This window comes from Bos taurus, chromosome 16, assembly GCF_002263795.3.
Source record: "Bos taurus isolate L1 Dominette 01449 registration number 42190680 breed Hereford chromosome 16, ARS-UCD2.0, whole genome shotgun sequence".
NCBI classification, from domain to species: domain Eukaryota; kingdom Metazoa; phylum Chordata; class Mammalia; order Artiodactyla; family Bovidae; genus Bos; species Bos taurus.
In genome coordinates this window covers 26,704,211-26,723,560 of record NC_037343.1, presented here as the reverse complement: position 1 = coordinate 26,723,560, position 19,350 = coordinate 26,704,211, and the positions used below count along the sequence as shown (strand labels likewise).

The window sequence follows — 19,350 nt, the reverse complement described above, 5'->3', positions numbered from 1 at the left end:
TGGGAAGCTGGCAAATGACGAAGGGAAACACAGTGTCATGCACACACCGTGGTTCAGCCGTTCTGTACTCTGATCACCAAAGCTCTGTTTTTGGAATCTTCACATCGATCCCTGTGATTCTCTCTAGCTCCCTATACCCAGCTGTAAAGTTTAAAAGTTTAAATGGAAAGTACTTTATTCTTTAGAATGCTGGCTGTCTCCTTTATTCTAAGAAACCAAAAGTAGTTGCAGAATTAGGAGCTTTGTAACTGGGTTGTGAACACAATGATGAACTATTATATATTTAATGGAAATAACAGAGCATTTATACTGATTTCGGTTGTGGTACGAATATATTTAAAGCCAATCGTACAGAGGCCATTTTCTCTTAATAATGTTATCCTTTTTTATAATGCATGAGGAGCAGAAAAATAATCAAATTCAAATTTCATCCAAACCAGACGGTGAATATTTATCCTCTTGCATTTTTTAAATTTGCCTAGGCAGACACAGAGGGCCCTGTTTGTGAAAATAAGCCCTCCAGTTCACATTAATTCTGATTTTTATTTTTTGACATGTGACTTGGACCAAAGGACCAAGAAGCCCATGCATAATTCATCATCCAAGGGAGAGGGCGAGCAGCCTTATTTGCACCAAAAGCACTGGCATGTTAAAGTTGAGGCGGATGTCAACTTTCTGCTTGGAAATCAACACTGGCAGACTCTGATATTGCTTTGCACGCCCCATAGTTGGAAATAAATCATTTCCTCATGCGAGGGCTTAAGAGCCACGGCCCCTTGAAGAAACAAAGGCTTCAGGATTAGGAGGACCAAGACAGTCCAGGCCCTCACCTTCCTACTTGTTCCCCAGAAACTTCCTGTGTTGTTGAGCTGTTATGTGTTACCTTGTTAAAGGAGATGTGTGATTTATTTGCACTGTCAGAGACTCACTCTCCTTAGAATCAGCAGGCATGTTTTAGGTGGGGCTGTTTATCCAAATGAACTTTATTAACCACTGCTTCGTTCTGATCCTGCAGCGATATCCAAACCAAGATAATTATTTCAGACTCCAACCCCTTCTTGCTTTCACATTTTCCACTTTTCTTTTAGTTCTCCTACGCTTTCCATTTCCTTTTATGTCACGTAAATACAGGATGCTTCTTTATGAGTTCTTTTTGCCCCAATGATTTTCTTTTTTAAATGCCCTATGGTGATAGACGTCTTGGAGTGTCATCATTAGGAGTTCAAGTGCAGGCTTTTTCTTGCTCTGTCTGGGACCCCTTATGCCTCCACCACCACTTACTATATCTCAGTCCTTAACACAGCTTTGATGGGTTTTTTTTCAACAACAAACGAGCTGGCTGCTAATCTTGAGAGGTGTGCTTCTTCTGAGAGCAATACAGCCTATGGCCACCGTCATCCCTCCTCAGAGCCCTTGGTCCCCACAGAGGAGGTGCCCCTGTTCTGGGCCCTGATCCCCCTTCCAGCCCCTGCACCTCCCTCCCATCCTCACAGACACAGCAGGGTTGCTATAGAGAGTCTGACACCTCTGGAGTCCCTGGGGGGAATATAATTGGCCCTTCGAGTGACATTTCATCCTGTAATTTTTATTTGCACCTATAGATCCAGGGGTTAAAGCCTGAGGAGGCTTCTCTCTATTATCTCAAAGTGCAAATAGAAATCACATTCACCTATTGAGTCGAAGCCAGTTTTCTACTGTATTTTTAGGACAGGCTGTCAGAGACCAAGAGTGGCATAGCTTTCCTTCTCTGATTAGCTGCACATGTTACAACCCCTACTTCCATCTCCTTTTGGGGTTGGATGGGGGACTGTCCCAAGGCCATTCCCCTGTTTTAGGAGATGCTTCCTTCTCCCTGTGGGTCAGAGTCAGTTTTTTACTTAGGGGATACAGTTACCCACGTGGGGAGCTTAGAACTGCACTCCTTCCCAGGAGGGGGAATGGGCACCCAAATGTGCTCACTCATTTGAACCCTGCTCAGGAGTTATAACACCTTCCCTGTTTGTGTTGATTTGCTTATCTTCCCCCCCTCCCCTCAGTTACTGATCCTGTTTATTCCTGATTGCAAGCTTCCCTCCCCCCATTTCTCTTTTGCCATGAACACTGTCAGTTTTCAGCTCAAAAAAAAAAAGAAAAAAAATTATTCGGAACTTCAGTGGTTAAGACTCTGCAGTTCCAATACAGGGGCTACAGTTTCGATCCCTGGTTGGGGAACAAAGATCTCACATGCTGTGTGGTCAGCCAAAAACTAATTTTTAAAAAATTAAAAAAAAATCATTTAAGGCTGTTGGGACTGCCAGAAAGAATGGCCTAACACCATGTGTTTATGATCTGGTCCATCCTGAGTGTGGCTGGTTCCGGGCAGGGATCTTTGGGGTCTATGGGGTCTTCAGGGCTCTGGGACACCAGGCCGCAGTGGGGCAGGTTGACACTGGCACAGCCCCAGAGTGAGTACCTCCTGCATTCTGTACGCCCTCATTCACTCTGGTCCTGCCCTGATATGGATGTCACATCCTGGGGCACTGACCCAAGCAGCTCACTCAACACAGAGCCTCTCTATCACTTGTAATATGCCCCAAAGTCAGCTTAGGAGAGGAATTCCATCACTCGCTGCGGTGCGTGCGCGATATAATTTGTACTTGGTGATTGAAAGGGAAAGTAGATATTCCCATTATCCGTTATTTACTTCACACACAATTAGTTCTCTCTGGGAAGAACACCAGCTCTGCAGCTCTCATTATTCCCTCCAGTGAAACTGCTGAAGCCAATAAGAAACTCCATGATCACAGCGGATGCCACACCAAGAGGGATGCTGTACTACGGGAATGTTCCACTGGGCTGCACAGCCTTCAGGACAAAAAGGCAGCTACTGATTTACAGAAGGAGGCATCCAGGTCTCATGCGCAATCAGACAGCACACAGAACTCTGTGCACAGACTCGCTGTAGCAGGTCTGCACAAAGCCCGGTGCCCCCAGCAGCAGCCACAGCGGCAGCACCTGCAAACCTTTAGCAGTGCTGATGCTTGAGCTCCGCGTGGACCCAGCGAACCAGCAGCTCAGGGGGTGGGGCCCAGCGTCTGTCCCATACCAGCCGTCTCTATGGGTAGCTCTCAAGTTTGAGAACCACTGCCCTACATGCTGCTTTCCTAGTTCACCTAAAACACAGCTGGATTTTTCAAAATTTTCCTTGCAATGTGTCAGGCAGGTGTCAATTCAATCAGTTGTTGCCCTGGAATCCAGTTTGCATCCCAACATTGGTGGCTCAGATGGTAAAGAATCTGCCTGCAATGCAGGAGACCCAGGCTTGATGCCTGGGTCAGAAAGATCCTCTGGAAAAAGGAATGGCAACCCACTCCAGTGTTCTGGCCTGGAGAATTCCATGGACAGAGGAGGTTGGCGGGCTCAGTCCATGGGGCTGCAAAGAGTCAGACATGACTGAGAGACCAACACACACACATTCTCAAGCCACCACCCGCTGAAACGGTTGGAATGTCTCTTGTTTCTGTGGCACGTTAGTTGTTCTCAGCCCTGATGGCCACTTGAAGGTTACTTGGGGAGCTTTAAAAAAAAGATAGGGGTGCCCAGGCTGTGCATCAGCCTTGGGCACAGAGCCAGCTATTGGTGTTTTTAAAAATTTCCTCAGATGATTGTAATGAGCAGCCAGGGCTGGGACCACCAGCCAAGCGGTCCTGAGCCTTAGCCACACCTCCCTTTACTTCTTCCCTACTTGTCTGACCCTCTTGGAGCCACTTGCAACTATAAAAGGAAATGCCTGCTTTAGAAAGATAGTAAATACAGAGATAAGGAGGTCTGAGCATATAAGGTGCACAGTCCTCAGAGGCTGTGCCACGTGTACAGTGGGGGAATCCAAAAGATGTATAGTGCTTTGTCTTTCAGGTATATGAAGGTAGCCTCATAAAGTTACTTACCCTTGTCTTTCCCACATCACAGGCTGTCTGAGACCACTTGCCTCTTCTAATGGCTACGTGAACATCTCCGAGTTCCAGACCTCCTTCCCACTGGGAACTGTCATCTCCTATCACTGCTTCCCTGGATTCAAACTCGAGGGGTCAGAGTATCTTGAATGCTTGCACAACCTTATCTGGTCGTCCAGCCCACCCCGGTGCCTTGCTCTGGAAGGTAACACATCTTATCCTTGTGGAAGTTGAATTTTGGCTTATTAAAGTGGAGGTTTCCATAGGAGGTGAAGAGCTGAGAAATTACGATCAGCAATACCTTTTGTTCCCTGAGTACACATTGCTTGCCTCCGTCCCGAGCAGAGGCAGCAAGCCTGGTCATCTGCCATGAAGCAGTACTTAAACAGCCAGACATAAAACTGGCTTCCCCCATCCTTAGGCTTAAAGGGGACGAAAGAGAAAAGTTTCAAGCGTCAAAGGTTAAACTGCAAAATATTGCAAAGTTAAATGAGATGTCTTCAAAAATTAATTTCTCTGCACCAAACGAAAACAGATTGTATTATGGCATCGTTAATCTCACCCCTCGTTTTATTGTTGTGTCAATGTTTCTTCCTATTTCCATGCGTTTTATGGCTTGGCTGTAAATGTTTTGCTGCAAGCACACACTCGGAAGCCTGAAACCAAGAGATCTTTCCTGCTCGTTTTGGTTAAATATATGTGTTTATTTTTGAGTGTGGTTCACTTAAAGACCACTAATCAGTAGTATGACATAGTGGCCATGGAGGTGGGGGGCGGGGGGCGGGAGTCAAAGCATCCATTGCCAGAATCAAGCCAGTGTCTGTGATTGCAGAGTTTTAAAAACTTCCTAGGCAAGTTGGGCCTGCTGGCTCAGCTTTCACTTTAATTCAGGTCTTGAAATTATGACTGAAGGAAACACATACTGATTTACTTCTTGGCATCTGAATACAGTGGGCAGGAGGGGGAAGAAAAAATGGAGAAATATGGGAAGAGGAAAAAAATGAAAGGAAATCTCTAATCAGGAACCCCTCCAAAACCCATCTGTAGCTTTTCTTGGGAAACAAATCAAAACAGAATAGAACATAGAAACCAGCAAGTTCTTACAAGCACCATCTCCACGCATGTACCTCAGTGTAGGATGAGGTTAAGATGGGAGGTGTGTTGGGGGTGGAGGGCAGTGATCAGTGGTATCTCCTAAGGAAGACCATGAATTAGAGTGGGTTGGCTGGAGCCACGGAGCCTCCTTGAAGGGAAAGGGAGAAGAGATGAAAGGGAGGGGCGCCTGGTGCTTGGAGAAATGAGGTTTCCAGCCTGGGCCATCAGTGGTCCTGTTCTCCTAGGCTGGTAAGTGGAGACCCCACTCACCCCTACTTCCCACCCATCCTAAATCTCCTAGGGGATCAGAGCCCACTTATAGAGATGTCAGATAAAGTACCAAAAACCAGTTAAATCTGAATTTCAGATAAACAACAAATAATTGTTTAATATGAACATGTCCTAAATATTGGGTGGCCCTTACTTATGGACAACAATTACTCTTTGTAATTTTTGTTTATCGGAACTTCAGCGATAACTCAGTGTCCTATATTTTCATTTGTGAAATCTGGCAACCCTAGCCTAGAAGGAGAAGGTCATCCCCTCTGTTTCCACAGGGAACCACCGCTGGCAGGTGAGGTGAGCACAGGCTGCCGAAGAATGCAGGCTTTTCTGGTTCCTGCAGGTTTCTCCCTGCTCTGATAACCAGAACTAGAGGACTGGTTATTAAAGATATCATGATACGATTTTATCCATTTGAAATGCCTGTCTTCAAATCTTTTCAAGTTTGGTTTAAATGTATTTCAAACCATCATATTCTGAGCTTCATTTGGGGACTTTGAAAGCAGTTTTTCTGGAGCTTAGGGAGTATGATGTGAATAGGCATAAAACAAACTCTCACTTTAAGGGGCAAAGAGTTAAGGTTATAAACGGGAGGCTGTGACTGACTTCTGATTGGAAATGAGTCTCATGGCTTAAAACCTGTTTCCTTTTCCTCTGCCAGCCTGTGCTGTGATGGAGGGGGACACTAAAAGTCCAGGTGACAGCTGCCTGTGATGAGAAAGCCACCTAATACCATTTTTTCCTCCATAATAAAGAAGTCTTTATATCTTTATTTTCAATAAATACATGTTTCTTTCAATTACCTGATGCAATTAGTTTGTGAGACCTTTAAATGGTACCCTGGCTAAAGGCACCAAAGGCATGATTCTGAGAGATGCAGAGTGGACTAAAGGACTTTTTGTCCCATGACTTGATAGGAACTGGGTTAAGTTAAGCAGTGTGTTAAACTAAAACGTAAGGATGCATGAAAAGCGTATCCAGATACACCTGGGTATTAGAGTTTCTATAACTCTTACTTGAATTGTGTGTCATCTTATTCAAGGGCTGTGCCTTGTTTATGCAAATTGTCAAGGGTATTCAACACAGACGCACTATCCCAAGGGAATCTACCCACCTCATTAATACATCACCCCCTTCTTTTTTCTTCATGGCAGAATGAAAATGATTGCACTGTGCTGTGAGATCATGATGCTCTTGGGGACTTTGAAATATTAGGCTGTCTGACCCCTGAAGTGACCAGGTCTGCACAGCTGGGCTGGGGAAGCCTTTCTCTGTGAACTTTTTTTATCCCCTTCCCTATCTTGTCTCCCTACTAATCCATCAATCCATCACGTGTCAGTGTACCTGTCACTGCCGCTTCCTCCACCCCTGGAGCTTTTTTCCTAAGCTGCTACCAGCCTGAAGATGGGATCACCAGGATGGTCATGCAGGTGCTGTGGGCCATTGATTACAGTGTTAATTACCATCCAACTGGCTGAGTTCACATCCTGAGTCTCCTACTTAAACAGTTTGACTCAGGGCAAGTCACTTAGCTTCTATCAGTCTCTATGTCCTTGCTTATAAAGTGGGGGAGATGATTATACTTGTGGGACTATGAGGGTCCAGTGTGATAACAAATGTAACACTTATAATGAAGGGCTGGATACATGGTAGGTGGTCAATTAAGTGTCCATCATTATTATTGCTCTTAGAGTCACAATAAAGAAGACTCTGGGCCTGGCTGTGAACGAAGTACCCAGTTCTTTATGCATTTACACTGTGACATTGTTTTGGTCGTTCAGATTCAGTTTTGGTTCCTTGCGTACTCTTTTTTTTCCTCCACCTTCAAAGCCAGCAGCATAGCGTCTTCCAACCTCCCTCCTCTCTGACCTCTGCTTCCCTTATTCTTTTCTCAAAATTACTGGCATACTTGTAACTGTGTTTGTATTAACATGAATCCCAGATAATAGGAGGAAATATTAAGCAGTAATAAGAATTGCTGTGAATCTTGAGAGCTTACTATGTGTCAGAATGTTTGACACAGTATCTCATTTAGTCCTCCTATTGCCTTTGTGAGACAAGTACTTTTTTTAAAAGTATTTATTTATTCAGCTGCTCCAGGGTCTTAGTTGTGGCACACAGGATCTTTGATTTTTGTTGCCATGTGAGGGATATAGTTTCCTGACTGGGGATCGGAAACCCCCTCCCTGCATTGGGAACTTAGAGTCCTAGCCACTGGGCAACCAATAAAGTCCTGACAAATACTATTTTTAATCCCATTTTACTGATGAGCAAAGCCAGGTTTCTAAAGATTCAGTAACTCACCCAAGGTCACACAGCTCCTAAGTGGGGGAATGGGGACTCAAATGTGGATCTTTGCCATCCAAAGCTCATGCTCTTCATCACCAAGGTACATTATCTGATTATGCATTATCCAGTTTGTTCTGATTTCTTTACAATTCTTACAGCTATTTTTGTTAAAGCGTCAAAAAATTCAGAAGAGTGATCACATAGCAAGGGGTTTGTCCTTCTAGTCCAGTTGGCCTCCCTGCAGAACTCCTAGCTTCAGGGGGCCATGAGTCCAAAGGAGACCCTGCTGCCCACTAGGGGGCATAGAGCCCTCCCCACTGCTCCCCCAAGTGCCCACTGGTCACCCCATTACAGCAGAGCCTCACTTCAGCCTCAGGGCTGGTCAGGGATTGTGTCCCCTTTCGCAGACCTAGAGACTGACACCTCGAAGGGTGCCAGGGGCCTGACTTCCACACCTCCAGTTCTGGGCTGGGCTCTTTCTACCTCGTGGTGCCTCCCCGCTCTAGTGGCCTGGAGCAGGCTTTGCTGGTTCCAGCGTCACGTGGCAGCTGTCACACTCAGTGTCAGCAATCCCATCATTGAGGTCTGGCTTCATGAAGGACTTAATAATTTGAAAGGAAAAGCTCTGACAGCTTCACCAAGGGTGGCAAGGATTCCAAGGCCCAGTAGAAAGTTGTGGGTGATGTGTTTCAAGGTCTGGGCTGTAGTTCCCAGCTTATGTCTGTTTTCCCACAGCCAGGTTCTGGGTGGGGAGGGGAAAACACCTGAAATCATAATATTTTGGACCAGAATGTGGCTACATCATTTTAAAATACATGAATATATAAATTTGAGCCTGGAAGGAGCCCCTTGGGCTTCTGTGTTCTGGTCTGTCTCACTGTAGGTCTGAGAGCTTTTCCTTATCTCTGTGTATCTTAATTTTTTCCATTCTTAGGCCATCTTCATCTCTGAGGCTCTCATCTCTCTCTTTCGCACATACGTACATGTACACACACACACACTGAATCCAGGCAATCTTTAAAAAAAAAACTATGACAGTGAGTGTGGGCCATTTCTCATTTGTAAGTGCTAAGAACTTGGTTTACATTGTCAGCAGTATTTATTGAACACCTGGTGGGCACAGAGAAACACCAAATTGGGCTCTGGGGAATTATAAAGAAAGAAAAGAACATCATTCCTTACTGTGAAGAGCTTACAGTTTAATGGGGAGACTAAGATGACAAATCCCATTCCCTGGAGATGAGCGTCATCACAGATGGCACCAAGTATGCCTACAGCTAACTTTCCCAGGGGGCCGGTGCATGCTTCTGCTTTGGACAGGGTGGAAGGGAAGTTCTGATAGGTGGCATTACAATTGTAAAATGAAAATTTATATCTGAGGTTTATGAGTTTTGGGGTTCTTTTCCCTGGAAATCAAACAGAATCATGTTTGTGTGTGTGTGTGTGTTGGCTTTGGGAAAAGAGAAAGGGTCTAAATATTTCACTCATCCGCAAGGACCATGCATTTTGAAGCTCTGTAGAGCTCATTAGCCAAGGCAACATGCATTAATGTGTGTGCGGAGTATGCTGGCCCAGTGGTTTGAAGGTGGAGAATAGGAGGAGATTGATTTCATCCACTTAGGTGGGGGCTTCCCCAGTGCTGACCTTTCAAAGCAAACCTCACCTTATTAGAAGCTTAATGTCCAAAACATTTTGCTTTTAAATCCAACCAGTTCCCAAACTCAGAATGCCCAAACCAGTTCCCCAGGCCTGCCCCTTACCATCCATTTCACTGCTCAATAGTCAGAGATGGAAGCTTAATCAGTTTCAGATTTAGTTACAAGGAAGGCAACAACATTATTTCCGAAGAACCTTCTAGTGCTCAGGGTTTCTTTTAGGTCGGCATCCTTACATAAGAAAAGAAGGAGAAATAAGAAACAGAAAAGCCTTGTTTGGCCAAGTATGAAATAACTTGAAAGGTTCCAGTTTGGGATCAAAACTCAAAGCCAGGTTGGATGGAGAGAGATCCCAGCTCCAGAGCGGCCCTTGGCCTTTGCAAGGTCCTTTCCTCCAGAGTCAAACCCTCTTTCTGGGACAAGAGGCAGCAGTAAGCGTCTCCCCTTCTAGGAGCCCTGCCTTCGCCCAGAAGCGCCTCGGGACTTTAAACAAATCCTGTGTAGAAACAAGAAAGATGGCAGAGGAGCCCAGGCCTCCTCAGATAAGACCTGCCCTGTGTCTTATCCTTGGTGGATAACATTCCAAGGAATAATCACAGTCTGCCCTGTGCCAAGGTGGTTCCCATTCTACAAAAGGAAAATTCAAAGCACAGAAAGGAGACCTGGCCTGGTCTGAAGAAGGCTGCAGTAAATTACTATCCGTGGTGAGATCACCTATTACTGTGTCACCCCGTAAACCATAGTCAGACACGCTACCACAGAGCTGTGCTTCCCGCGCCTGGAAAACAGGAAAATCGCAGGTCCTCCCCTGTCTCTAATACTTTGGCCACCTGAGGAGAAGAGCCGACACATTGGAAAAGACCCTGATGCTGGAAAAGATTGAAGGAAGGAGGAGAAGGGGAGGACAGAGGATAAGATGGTTGGATGGCATTATCAATTCAATGGACGTGAGTTTGAGCAAACTCTGGGAGACAGTGAAGGACAAGGAAGCCTGACCTGCTATAGTCCATGGGGGTCGCAAAAGAGTTGGACACAACTTAGGGGCTGAACGACCTCCGTCATGTGACATTAGCTGGGGAGAAACCCTGCCCAAAGCCACGTGGAGGTCGCCTTGTGACCCCAGAACCATCTTCTGCCATCTGGGCACATATGTGAGTGCACCACCTCTCCTGGTTCCCGACTGTGAAAACTCCTGTATCTGGCAATGTTTGTATTACAGCCACCTTGCCTGTGACCCTCACGGGGTTTTTTATTAGAGGGAGATGCAAAATAGCAAGCAGCCTTGGTAATTTATTGTTCACAAGCAATAGTAAATTACCCTAATACCTTTTCCATGTACTGTTCATACATTACAGCGGAGTGATTACCAGAAAATAGCCGCCTGCGTGTCCTACCAGAGCTTCTCGGGCCTCACTGTGCTTAATTCTCCTCTGTCTCTTTTCTTTACACAAGCAGTAATTGCCACTCTAGCATCTTCCTCTTCTCGGGCACACGTCTCCTTGTACTCAAGAGTAGATTGTGCTGTGGCATCAAGAAGCTTCATTATTCTTTCCTTTTTTTTTCCCCTTCTATATTGAATCCAGAAATACTGATCGTTCTGTCCTAAGGAAACCAAGAGACCTTGTTCCTGTTTTTCAAGTGGAACCAAGTTCTCAGGCTTCCCAGCTATTACATTATAGGCTCTTTTTCTCTTGAATTGTAAGACTCCTGATCTGATACATAGCCCTGGACTGCCCCCATCATCCTCTCTCTCCAGGCCCGTAGCCCCTTGGCAGACTCCGTCAGGCACTTTCCCTTCCTTTTAATCTCCTTGGAAACATGTAACCATCAACCCTCCAGCTCTCTGGGGCTCCTGAGATTTTTTTTTTCACCTCATTCAATTGCAGAGATTTTACACTGATGTCAAAGATGAGAAGTGATTCTCCTCTTCCTACCAAAGAGGAGCAAAGGGGGCAAGAGTTCTGGATTGGTGTCTCCCACCAAATCAAGGAAAGACGATATCATCAATGGGGAACTCGGCTACCCCTCCCCCACCACACTGTCACATTCAGAGCTGGGGTCCCAGCAGAGGGGCTCTGGTGTATCTTCTCCAAGGCCCCCACCCCTCAGCTCTCACCCAGGCAGAAAGCCTGTCCTGGGGCAGGGTGAAGGCCCCAGGGGAAGCAGTGGACCTGATGCCAAGGCACCATCACTCCCATCTTTATGGAAATGTGTCCTGGGTGCAAGGCACAGGGGTGGGGTTGAATCATCAGAAGCCCTTATGCTGTGGCTCTATTGAAGCCCTTTGTCAGACTGTGTCAGTAAGAATGCTGCAAGTTTTCTGTAGGGGAAGCCACTCATATAAAACAAGAATCCTACACACAGGCTTCTCCCGGGCTCATGGTTCTGAACTGGTCTGAATTCCCCACCTTCGCATGGCTGGGATATCTGAGATCTTTCGCCCCTGTTTTGCAGGCTAGGATGCATTCTAGGGGGCAAGGGTGTGGGGACAAGTCTCTTTCACTCACTGAGTTCATGGTTCTCGCTAAAATGTATTTCTGCTTTGCCTTATAGTCTCCTCATATTTTTGGAAAGCTCACAGGCATGCAAGCAGAGTTCTTTATTTTGTGATGTTTAAATGTCAGGTCAGTGAAAGGACCGCACAGCTAAGCAATGACAAAGCTACAGCGAGTGGTTTGAGCTGCTCGCTTGTGGCAGGAGGGTGACTTCATCACACTCAGAAAATAGATGGGCCGATACAAATGGGAAAATCTTGGTGTTTGTCCTTAAACTCGAGAATATCTTCTCTGTCCCTGCTCCAGACAGGATTTATTTCCTTCTTTCCTCTCTGGAAACTTAGATGACTTGTATTTCATAGTAATAAAACCTCTTGCAATCAGGTGCAACACAGAAGGTAATAAATCCCTTCGGTCACTCCCTGCCTTTTGCAGACCGAAGAGTCACTGGGAAGTATTTGGCAGGGTGATTTGGGGGTCATTCCTCCCCAGTGTCTGCCCCAGCCCCCCTTTTCTTCACAAGTGACTACCAAATTTCCCTCTTCTCCCTAAAGTGAGTAGACACTTGGGATGACTGGCAGGTAGAGTAGTCATACCTTTACATCTCTTAGTGTCTTAGGTCATTCTTCTTTTTTTTTGGCGGGGGGTGCGTAGAACCTATAACATAATACCTGTGTTGGCAATCATTTTCTCCTTCTGTACTGGTGGTTTTGTACAGGAGGGTTTTTGGTTGTTTGGGAGTTTGTTTTTACAAAAAGATGGTTGTTATTGCTTTGTTGCTAAGTCGTGTCTGACTCTTTGCAGCCCTCTGGACTGAAGACCACCAGGCTCCTCTGTCCATGGGATTTCCCAAGCAAGAAGACTGGAGGGGGGTGCCATTTCCTTCTCCAAGGGATCTTCCAGACCCAGGGATCAAACCCACATCTCATGCATTGGCAGGTGGATTCTTCGCCACCGAGCTACCAGGGGAAAAGATGGTGCCCAACTCTAAACTGTGTCCAGTTTTCCCTAAAGTTAAAGCCCTTAGTGGAGATCTGATCATCGGATCTCTCCTCTTCCTCCCTGGGGGTCCTGCAGAAAAGTCTAGGATTTTCTCATATTCTGGCCAGCTTCTTCGATAGATGAGAACCTAATGCATTTTCTACCACTGTCTGCTCCACTCATGGGAAGGGATATAATAGGTCCAGCATTAAGGAGGTGGAAACAGCTGAAGGCGGAAACAGCTGGAATTTTAGAACGAAGCCAATTATACTGGATTTCAGATTTTAAAACTAGTCCTTAGCTCAGGAGTTCACAGGCAAACAACTGTGCCGACACCAATCTGTATTTTCCTGCCATAAATATCTTATTGCGAGGGAAATGTTTTTGAATTGAAAAGAAAAGTAAATTTATCAGACGCTGGGAAGTCAAGAACTCTATAGACAACCATGACTAAACTCACATATAATAGGACCCTTTGTGTGTGTGCGGAGTCACTTCAGTCGTGTCCGACTCTGTGCAACCCTACGGACTGCAGCCCGCCAGGCTCCTCTGTCCGTGGGATTCTCCAGGCAAGAATATTGCAGTGGTTGCCATGCCCTCCTCCAGGGGATCTTCCTGACCCAGGGGTCGAACCCATGTTTCCTGTGTCTCTAGCACTGGCAGGCATGTTCTTTACCACTAGCACCACTTGGGAAGCCCAAGAAGACCTTTACCCTCCCATATTACTTGACCTGTTCAAAGATCCTGTGGTCCTTACAGTTAACTGTATGTGACTCTCTACTGTTCCCAAAGCAAAGGCTCCCTATCCTGGTTCCTGCCAGCACTGCCCAAAGAGAGGAATGACTGGTATCTCCCCAAGGAGCCTTTAAGGTACCAGGCCCGGGATGCAGTCTCCCTGCATGACTCTTACTCCACTCTGTCACTAACACACAGCTCAGGAAATAACCACTTTCAGGTACACAACTTTTTTTGTTTTCACTTCCCTTTGAGAAAATCTTGGTGTCTAATTATTTCTGTGAGACATCCTGACATTAGCCAGCAAACCCTCCTGTTGTCCCTGGTTCTTTCCCTGTGGACCTGGCCCAAGGGCTTGGCCACTTCCTCCCAGGCCAAGGATAGATGCATGCTGCACTAGCTCCCACAACATAGCAAAGGCTGGGGACTTAAGTGTCTTCCTCATGGTTCTGGGGGCTAGAAGTCCAAAATCCCAAGTGCTGACAGGACCATGGTCCTTTGGAGACTCGAGGTAGAATTCTTCCTTCTAGAGGTGGCCTTGCCATCCCTTGGCTTATGGCAACACCATTCCAATCTCTACCTCTCTCATCACGTGGTGCTCCCCCTATGAGGTTGTCTTCACATATCTTCCTTCGGTGTGTCTCTTCTCCTATTATAAGGATGCCTATCATATTGTATTAAGGTCCCACCTACTGTAACATGACCTCATCTTAACTTGATTACATCTGCTATACACCCAATTTCCAAATGAAGTTATATTTACAGGTACCTGGGATTAGGACTTCAACAAAACTTTTGGGGCAACACAACTCAACCCACACCTTGCCTTGACTTGAGAAGAAACAGATGCCCCTTGTGTCTTCTTTCTGCCTCTTATTGCTGTTGTTCATTCGCTAAGTCGTGTCTGACTCTTTGCAGCCCCATGGCTTCCCTGTCCTTCACTATCTCCCCGAGCTGGCTCAAACTCCTGTCCATCGAGTCGGTGATGCCATCCATCCCCTGCTGTCCCCTTCTCCTCCTGCCTTCAATCTTTCCCAGCATCAGGGTCTTTTCCAATGAATTGGCTTTTGGCATCAGGTGGCCAAAGTATTGGAGCTTCAGCTTCAACATCAGTCCTTCCAATGAATATTCAGGGTTGATTTCCTTTAGGATTGAGTGGTTTGATCTCCTTGCAGTCCAAGGGACTCTCAAGAGTCTTCTCCAACACCACAGTTCAGAAGTATAGTTCTTTGGTGCTCAGCCTTCTTTCTGGTCCAACTCTTACATCTGTACATGACTACTGGGAAAATAATAGCTATATCAAGTTTAAAGGGCCATCTATAAAGCTTCCCAAACCCCAGTTGGCCTGCATTCTTGGACTCTCCCTAAGCCCTGTCCTGAGCCCATTCTCGTCAGGGCCTGTCTATAGCATCTGTCACATACTCATGTGTGAAACAGGAGTGCTCCATGTCCATCAGGATTCCCCCCCATCACCTTTCTTCTATCTCTAGAGGCTCCAAGGCTTTTCCAGACTCTAACCCCACTTCTCACAGCCCACATCTTAGCAGATCAAGAAACCATTGCTCTTACATCTGGTCTTTGGGTGGCCAACACGCCCTTGCCCCATGGCAAGACTCCAGGAGAGAGCACAGCTTCAGGGTAAGCCTTCTTGCAGGTCAGATCCTAGATGCTCTGTTTATTTGTCTGACCTTTGACAAGTAACTTCCCTTTCTTGAATCCCAGGTCCTTTCTCTGTGTGAATGAGCCCATAGCAGCATCTGCTCTGCAGAATGGTTGTTAGGATGAAGTGGAACAGTACGTGTATGCTGCTCTCACTGGAGGAGCTTGTTGAAAGTTGTCGTCTTTTCTGCTTGTATTTTCTCTCGTTGGCTCATAATGTAACTACTATGTATACATAAGATTGTTACCAATAATAGTAGCTGTCTGTTTATCAGGCATCTGTTTTTGTGTCAGGCACTGTGCTTGCTGATTTACAGCTACTAGTTCTAATTTTTATAAAAGCTCTACAGTGTAGGTGTTACTATTCCCGTTTTACAGATGATGGAAACGAAAACTACTTCAGAAAGAGGTTAAATGAAATGCCCAAGGTCACGTAGCTCCTAAGTGTTTGAGCCAAGATTCGAAACCAAGAAAATGTGCTTTGCACTATGTAAGGCTATCTTAGGGTCTTTCGTTCATCCACTGATGTGTTATGCCTTCCTGGCCTTTTTCACACTCTCCTTTCCTGTTCTTCTAGCTGAATTTCCCCCCTTTTTTCAGTTTTCATTGTCCACAACTTCTAAGCCAGCAGTTTTCAAATACATTCAGATGTCAGAAGAGCATGGTACTTTTCACAGACTAGCTTTTTTTTTTTTTTAACAGAACACTAAGAAATACCGTGTAAGCCTTAGAAGCACTTGTGCTAGGAGGAAACATAGCTGTTTATTTTCTATGTACGGTATAGGACCATACACAAAAGTATACACGTGTACACACATACATTCACTCACACTCAGCTAGGAGCCAGGCATAAGGAAGGGCTTCCCATTATCAGGAACTTGCTACTCAATTCTGTTTTCCTTCATCTGCTGGGATTTGATTACAGAAAAGAGCAAGAAGGCATGAGAAATTTAATAAAACATTTATGGGATAAAAGCTTGAAATGCAGAAAATCAATACATTAAAGTATCAGCATGGTTCCTTTGTCCAATTTATGGGAAAGGAACTTAAAAATACACTGGCAACATTGTATATTCAGCATGATCTCTCAGCGGGAGGGGTTTGCTAATTGCAAGGAGAGGTGGGAGGGATCCACCCTAAATGCTGGCTTCCCTATGGGCTTTCTGGGTTAACTTGTGTGTCCCTGAGCGTGCTCAGTCGTGTCCAACTCTTTGCGACCCCATGGACTGTAGTGCGCCAGGCTCCTCTGTCCATGGGATTCTCCAGGCATGAATGAACCCACTGGAGTGGGTTACCATTTCCTACTCCAGGGGATCTTCCCAACCCAGGGATCAAACCCGAGTCTCTTGTGTCTCCTGCATTGGCAGGCAGATTCTTTACCACTGGGCCATCTGTGTGGAAGCCCCACACACCTTTTTCATCCTGGGCCCCGGATTTCTCTCCCTTTCAAGTTAAGGACTTCCTTGGTCCAGTGATTAAGACTCTGAACTTCCAATGCAGGGGGCATGGGCTCCATCCCTGATTAGGGAAATAAGATCCCACATGCCATATAGAGCTGCCAAAAAAAAATAAATAGAATTAAATTTTTCTTAAAAAAGTCAAACCTGCCTCTGGTGGGAGAAATCTGGATGATTTTTTTAAAAAATTAAGATGCCCTGATAGCCATCAGATGTTCCAAGAGTAGGAATCCTATTTGCAAAGACATTCCCAGACAACCAAACACTTTGACACCACAGATGTCTTGTGATTTATTTTCGTGTCATGGTGAGTGAGGCTAAACTCAGCGTAGCCTCTGGTCTTCAAGTCACTACAAAGAACGAAGAGTAGTACCTCATCGGTACCCAAAAACACGTGTTGGCTTTAGATGCTGACGCCAGCCTCCCTCCGCTGCCCGAAACTGTCAGAGCAAATCATGGTTTTATACCTGCTCCCTCACCTGTGCGCTCCTGCATGTTTTCAGTATGTCTCCAAAACCAGGCACACTTCGGGGTTCTTATGTGAAACCGTATTTTTTGGTTTTGGCATTGAGGTTTCCTGGTCCTCATCAGACGCATTGTGTCTTTCTTCAGGGACACCGTAATGTGGTGACTCTGAGATGAAAAGCAGGCCAGAACCCCTCCTTTGGGGCTGCTGAATAATACTGATCTTTAATTTCATCTGTCTGCATGTCTCTGAGCAAGTCAACACCATGTTCTATCCGATCTGGAAATAAGCAAAGGTCCAGCCTCCTCATTTGCTTCCTTGAGTGGACACATTTATTGGCCTTTTGTGTTGTTACAACACAACCAAAGTGGAAAATGTTACATGCGGTATAATGTTTATTGATTTTCCCTGAGCTGAAAGCAAGGTTTTGGACGTAGCCTTGGAAACAGCTATGATTTTGGCATGGAGGGTGCCAGCCAGCTTCCTGGAATCATTACTGCCAGACTTGGAACCAGCCAGTACAGTGGCAGTTCTGATTATTGGAAGCCAGCAGCAGTCCTGAAGGCAGAGGTTTGCCTGGTTCCGTCCGTGGATAGAGCAATGCCTGCTCTCTTCCTCTAGAGCTGCTGCAACATCATGCTGCTGGTCTTAAGATGGTGATGCCTTTGGACTTGAGACACAGAATCGCCAGCCGGCGCACCACCTCCCCATGCTCTGCCAGGCCAGCTGAGGGCCAGAGTCTATATTAAGAGTGACTTCTCTCTCCTCATCACCGCTGAGCTCAGCTACAAAGCTTCCTCGAGGTCTGGGCAGCGCTTCTCAGACTGGACTGTGTGTGTGAATCACGTGGGAATCTTTCTAAAATGAAGTTTCTGATTCAGGAGGCCTGGGATTTGGCTTTAAATTATGCATTTTCTAATAAGCTCCTGGCTGATCCCAAAGCTGATGGTCCATGGACGGCAGTTGGAAAACAAGGGTCTCATGGAAGTAAAGACTCCAACCAGATGCCATGGCAATTTAATTCTCTGGCTCTACTGCATGTTGTAAGCCTTCCATCCCAGAAGGCGAGAACAGAGGAAAATTCATCTCCCCAGCTTTCAACTCTGACCACCCAGGAGAAGCATCTGGGCAACTTTGAAGACCGGCCACACTGAGGACTCACCCCAGACCAGTTAGAGCTGATGTGCAGGGTTGAAGGACCACTGACTGAAATCACCAAGATGCTCTTCAGATGTAGTGCTAACATGGCAGGGAGGGTGGGTACCCGTCTTTTTAGCAGTGAACTGCAGGAAAGTGAGTTCCATACTGTATGTATGGTAGACTCATTCCTAGAACAAGGTTCCCAAAAGAGAATATTGGCTTGAACAAAATAGAAGCATATTTTCACATGTGAAATCAGTGTGTGAGGGTGAGCCAGTGCCTCCTTTGCATGCAGTCATTCAGGAGCCAGTGGAGCCTCTGCTGTTTTTGAGGTGCAGTTTCTAAGGACCCTTTGGGGGGTTGTCTCATTGTAGAGCCAGAAGCTTGGGAGAGTTCCGTGGATCAGACCTGGAGGAGGAGTTATCACTTCTGCTCATATTCCATTGACGAGAACACAGAGAAAGAAAGGATGCTGGGCAGACAGCTCTGTGCCCAGGAAGAAGAGGGGAATGGGATTGTGGGAGCAGCTGGCAGCCACCAGCACCAGCCCTGTGGGGTTGATCTGGGGACACACAGTGACGGGCCGGCTCCTCCCTATGTGAGGACCAGCGGGGGCTGGGTGGCGCACGGACCTTTGGAAGACTAAGAATGGAAACAGGCAATCCAAATACCTGGGCTCATGGCTCAGAAGGATTAAAACAAATAATTAGCACTTGTCATGTTCTACATTCTTCTGTCTCCCACCCCCCCACCAAAATAATTTCTGTGAATGTTCATGAGACACACAGACTATTTTTAAACTTCATTTTCCTCTTCTGCACATAATGAAATATATAAATGGGTGAAGGACTGTGATAAGGGATGTATAATTCTCAGCTTTAAGTCTCCCCTCCCCAGGCAATGCCTCACTTCACACTGCCTTCAGAGAGTGAGAGCCTTCAGACCGAAAGTTCCCCACATCTCCACCACCCTGGCTTTGATCCACTCGTCCCTGCGTGCAGCTCTGGTTTCCTCCCGCTCCTGTCAAAGGCCAGTCTGTCCATTGATGGACACAGGACCAGAGGTCCTTTCACCTTCATGATGCCCTTGCGTTCCCCCTCCAACCCTGCATCGCCAGCCTGGTCCTCCGCGTTGGTCCGCTCCCATAGAAGACATATAACCAAG

General features: G+C 46.2%; 1 protein-coding gene across 7 annotated transcripts in view; it reads left to right on the top strand.

Annotated features, from left to right (window-relative positions):
- Positions 1–19,350, top strand: part of SUSD4 (sushi domain containing 4) — a 133,716-nt gene that overhangs the window by 96,479 nt on the left and 17,887 nt on the right. For all 7 annotated transcript variants that reach the window (XM_024976149.2, XM_024976150.2, XM_024976147.2 and 4 more), the window contains 1 exon segment: positions 3,949–4,137. In XM_024976149.2, the coding sequence (XP_024831917.1) occupies positions 3,949–4,137 (189 nt within the window).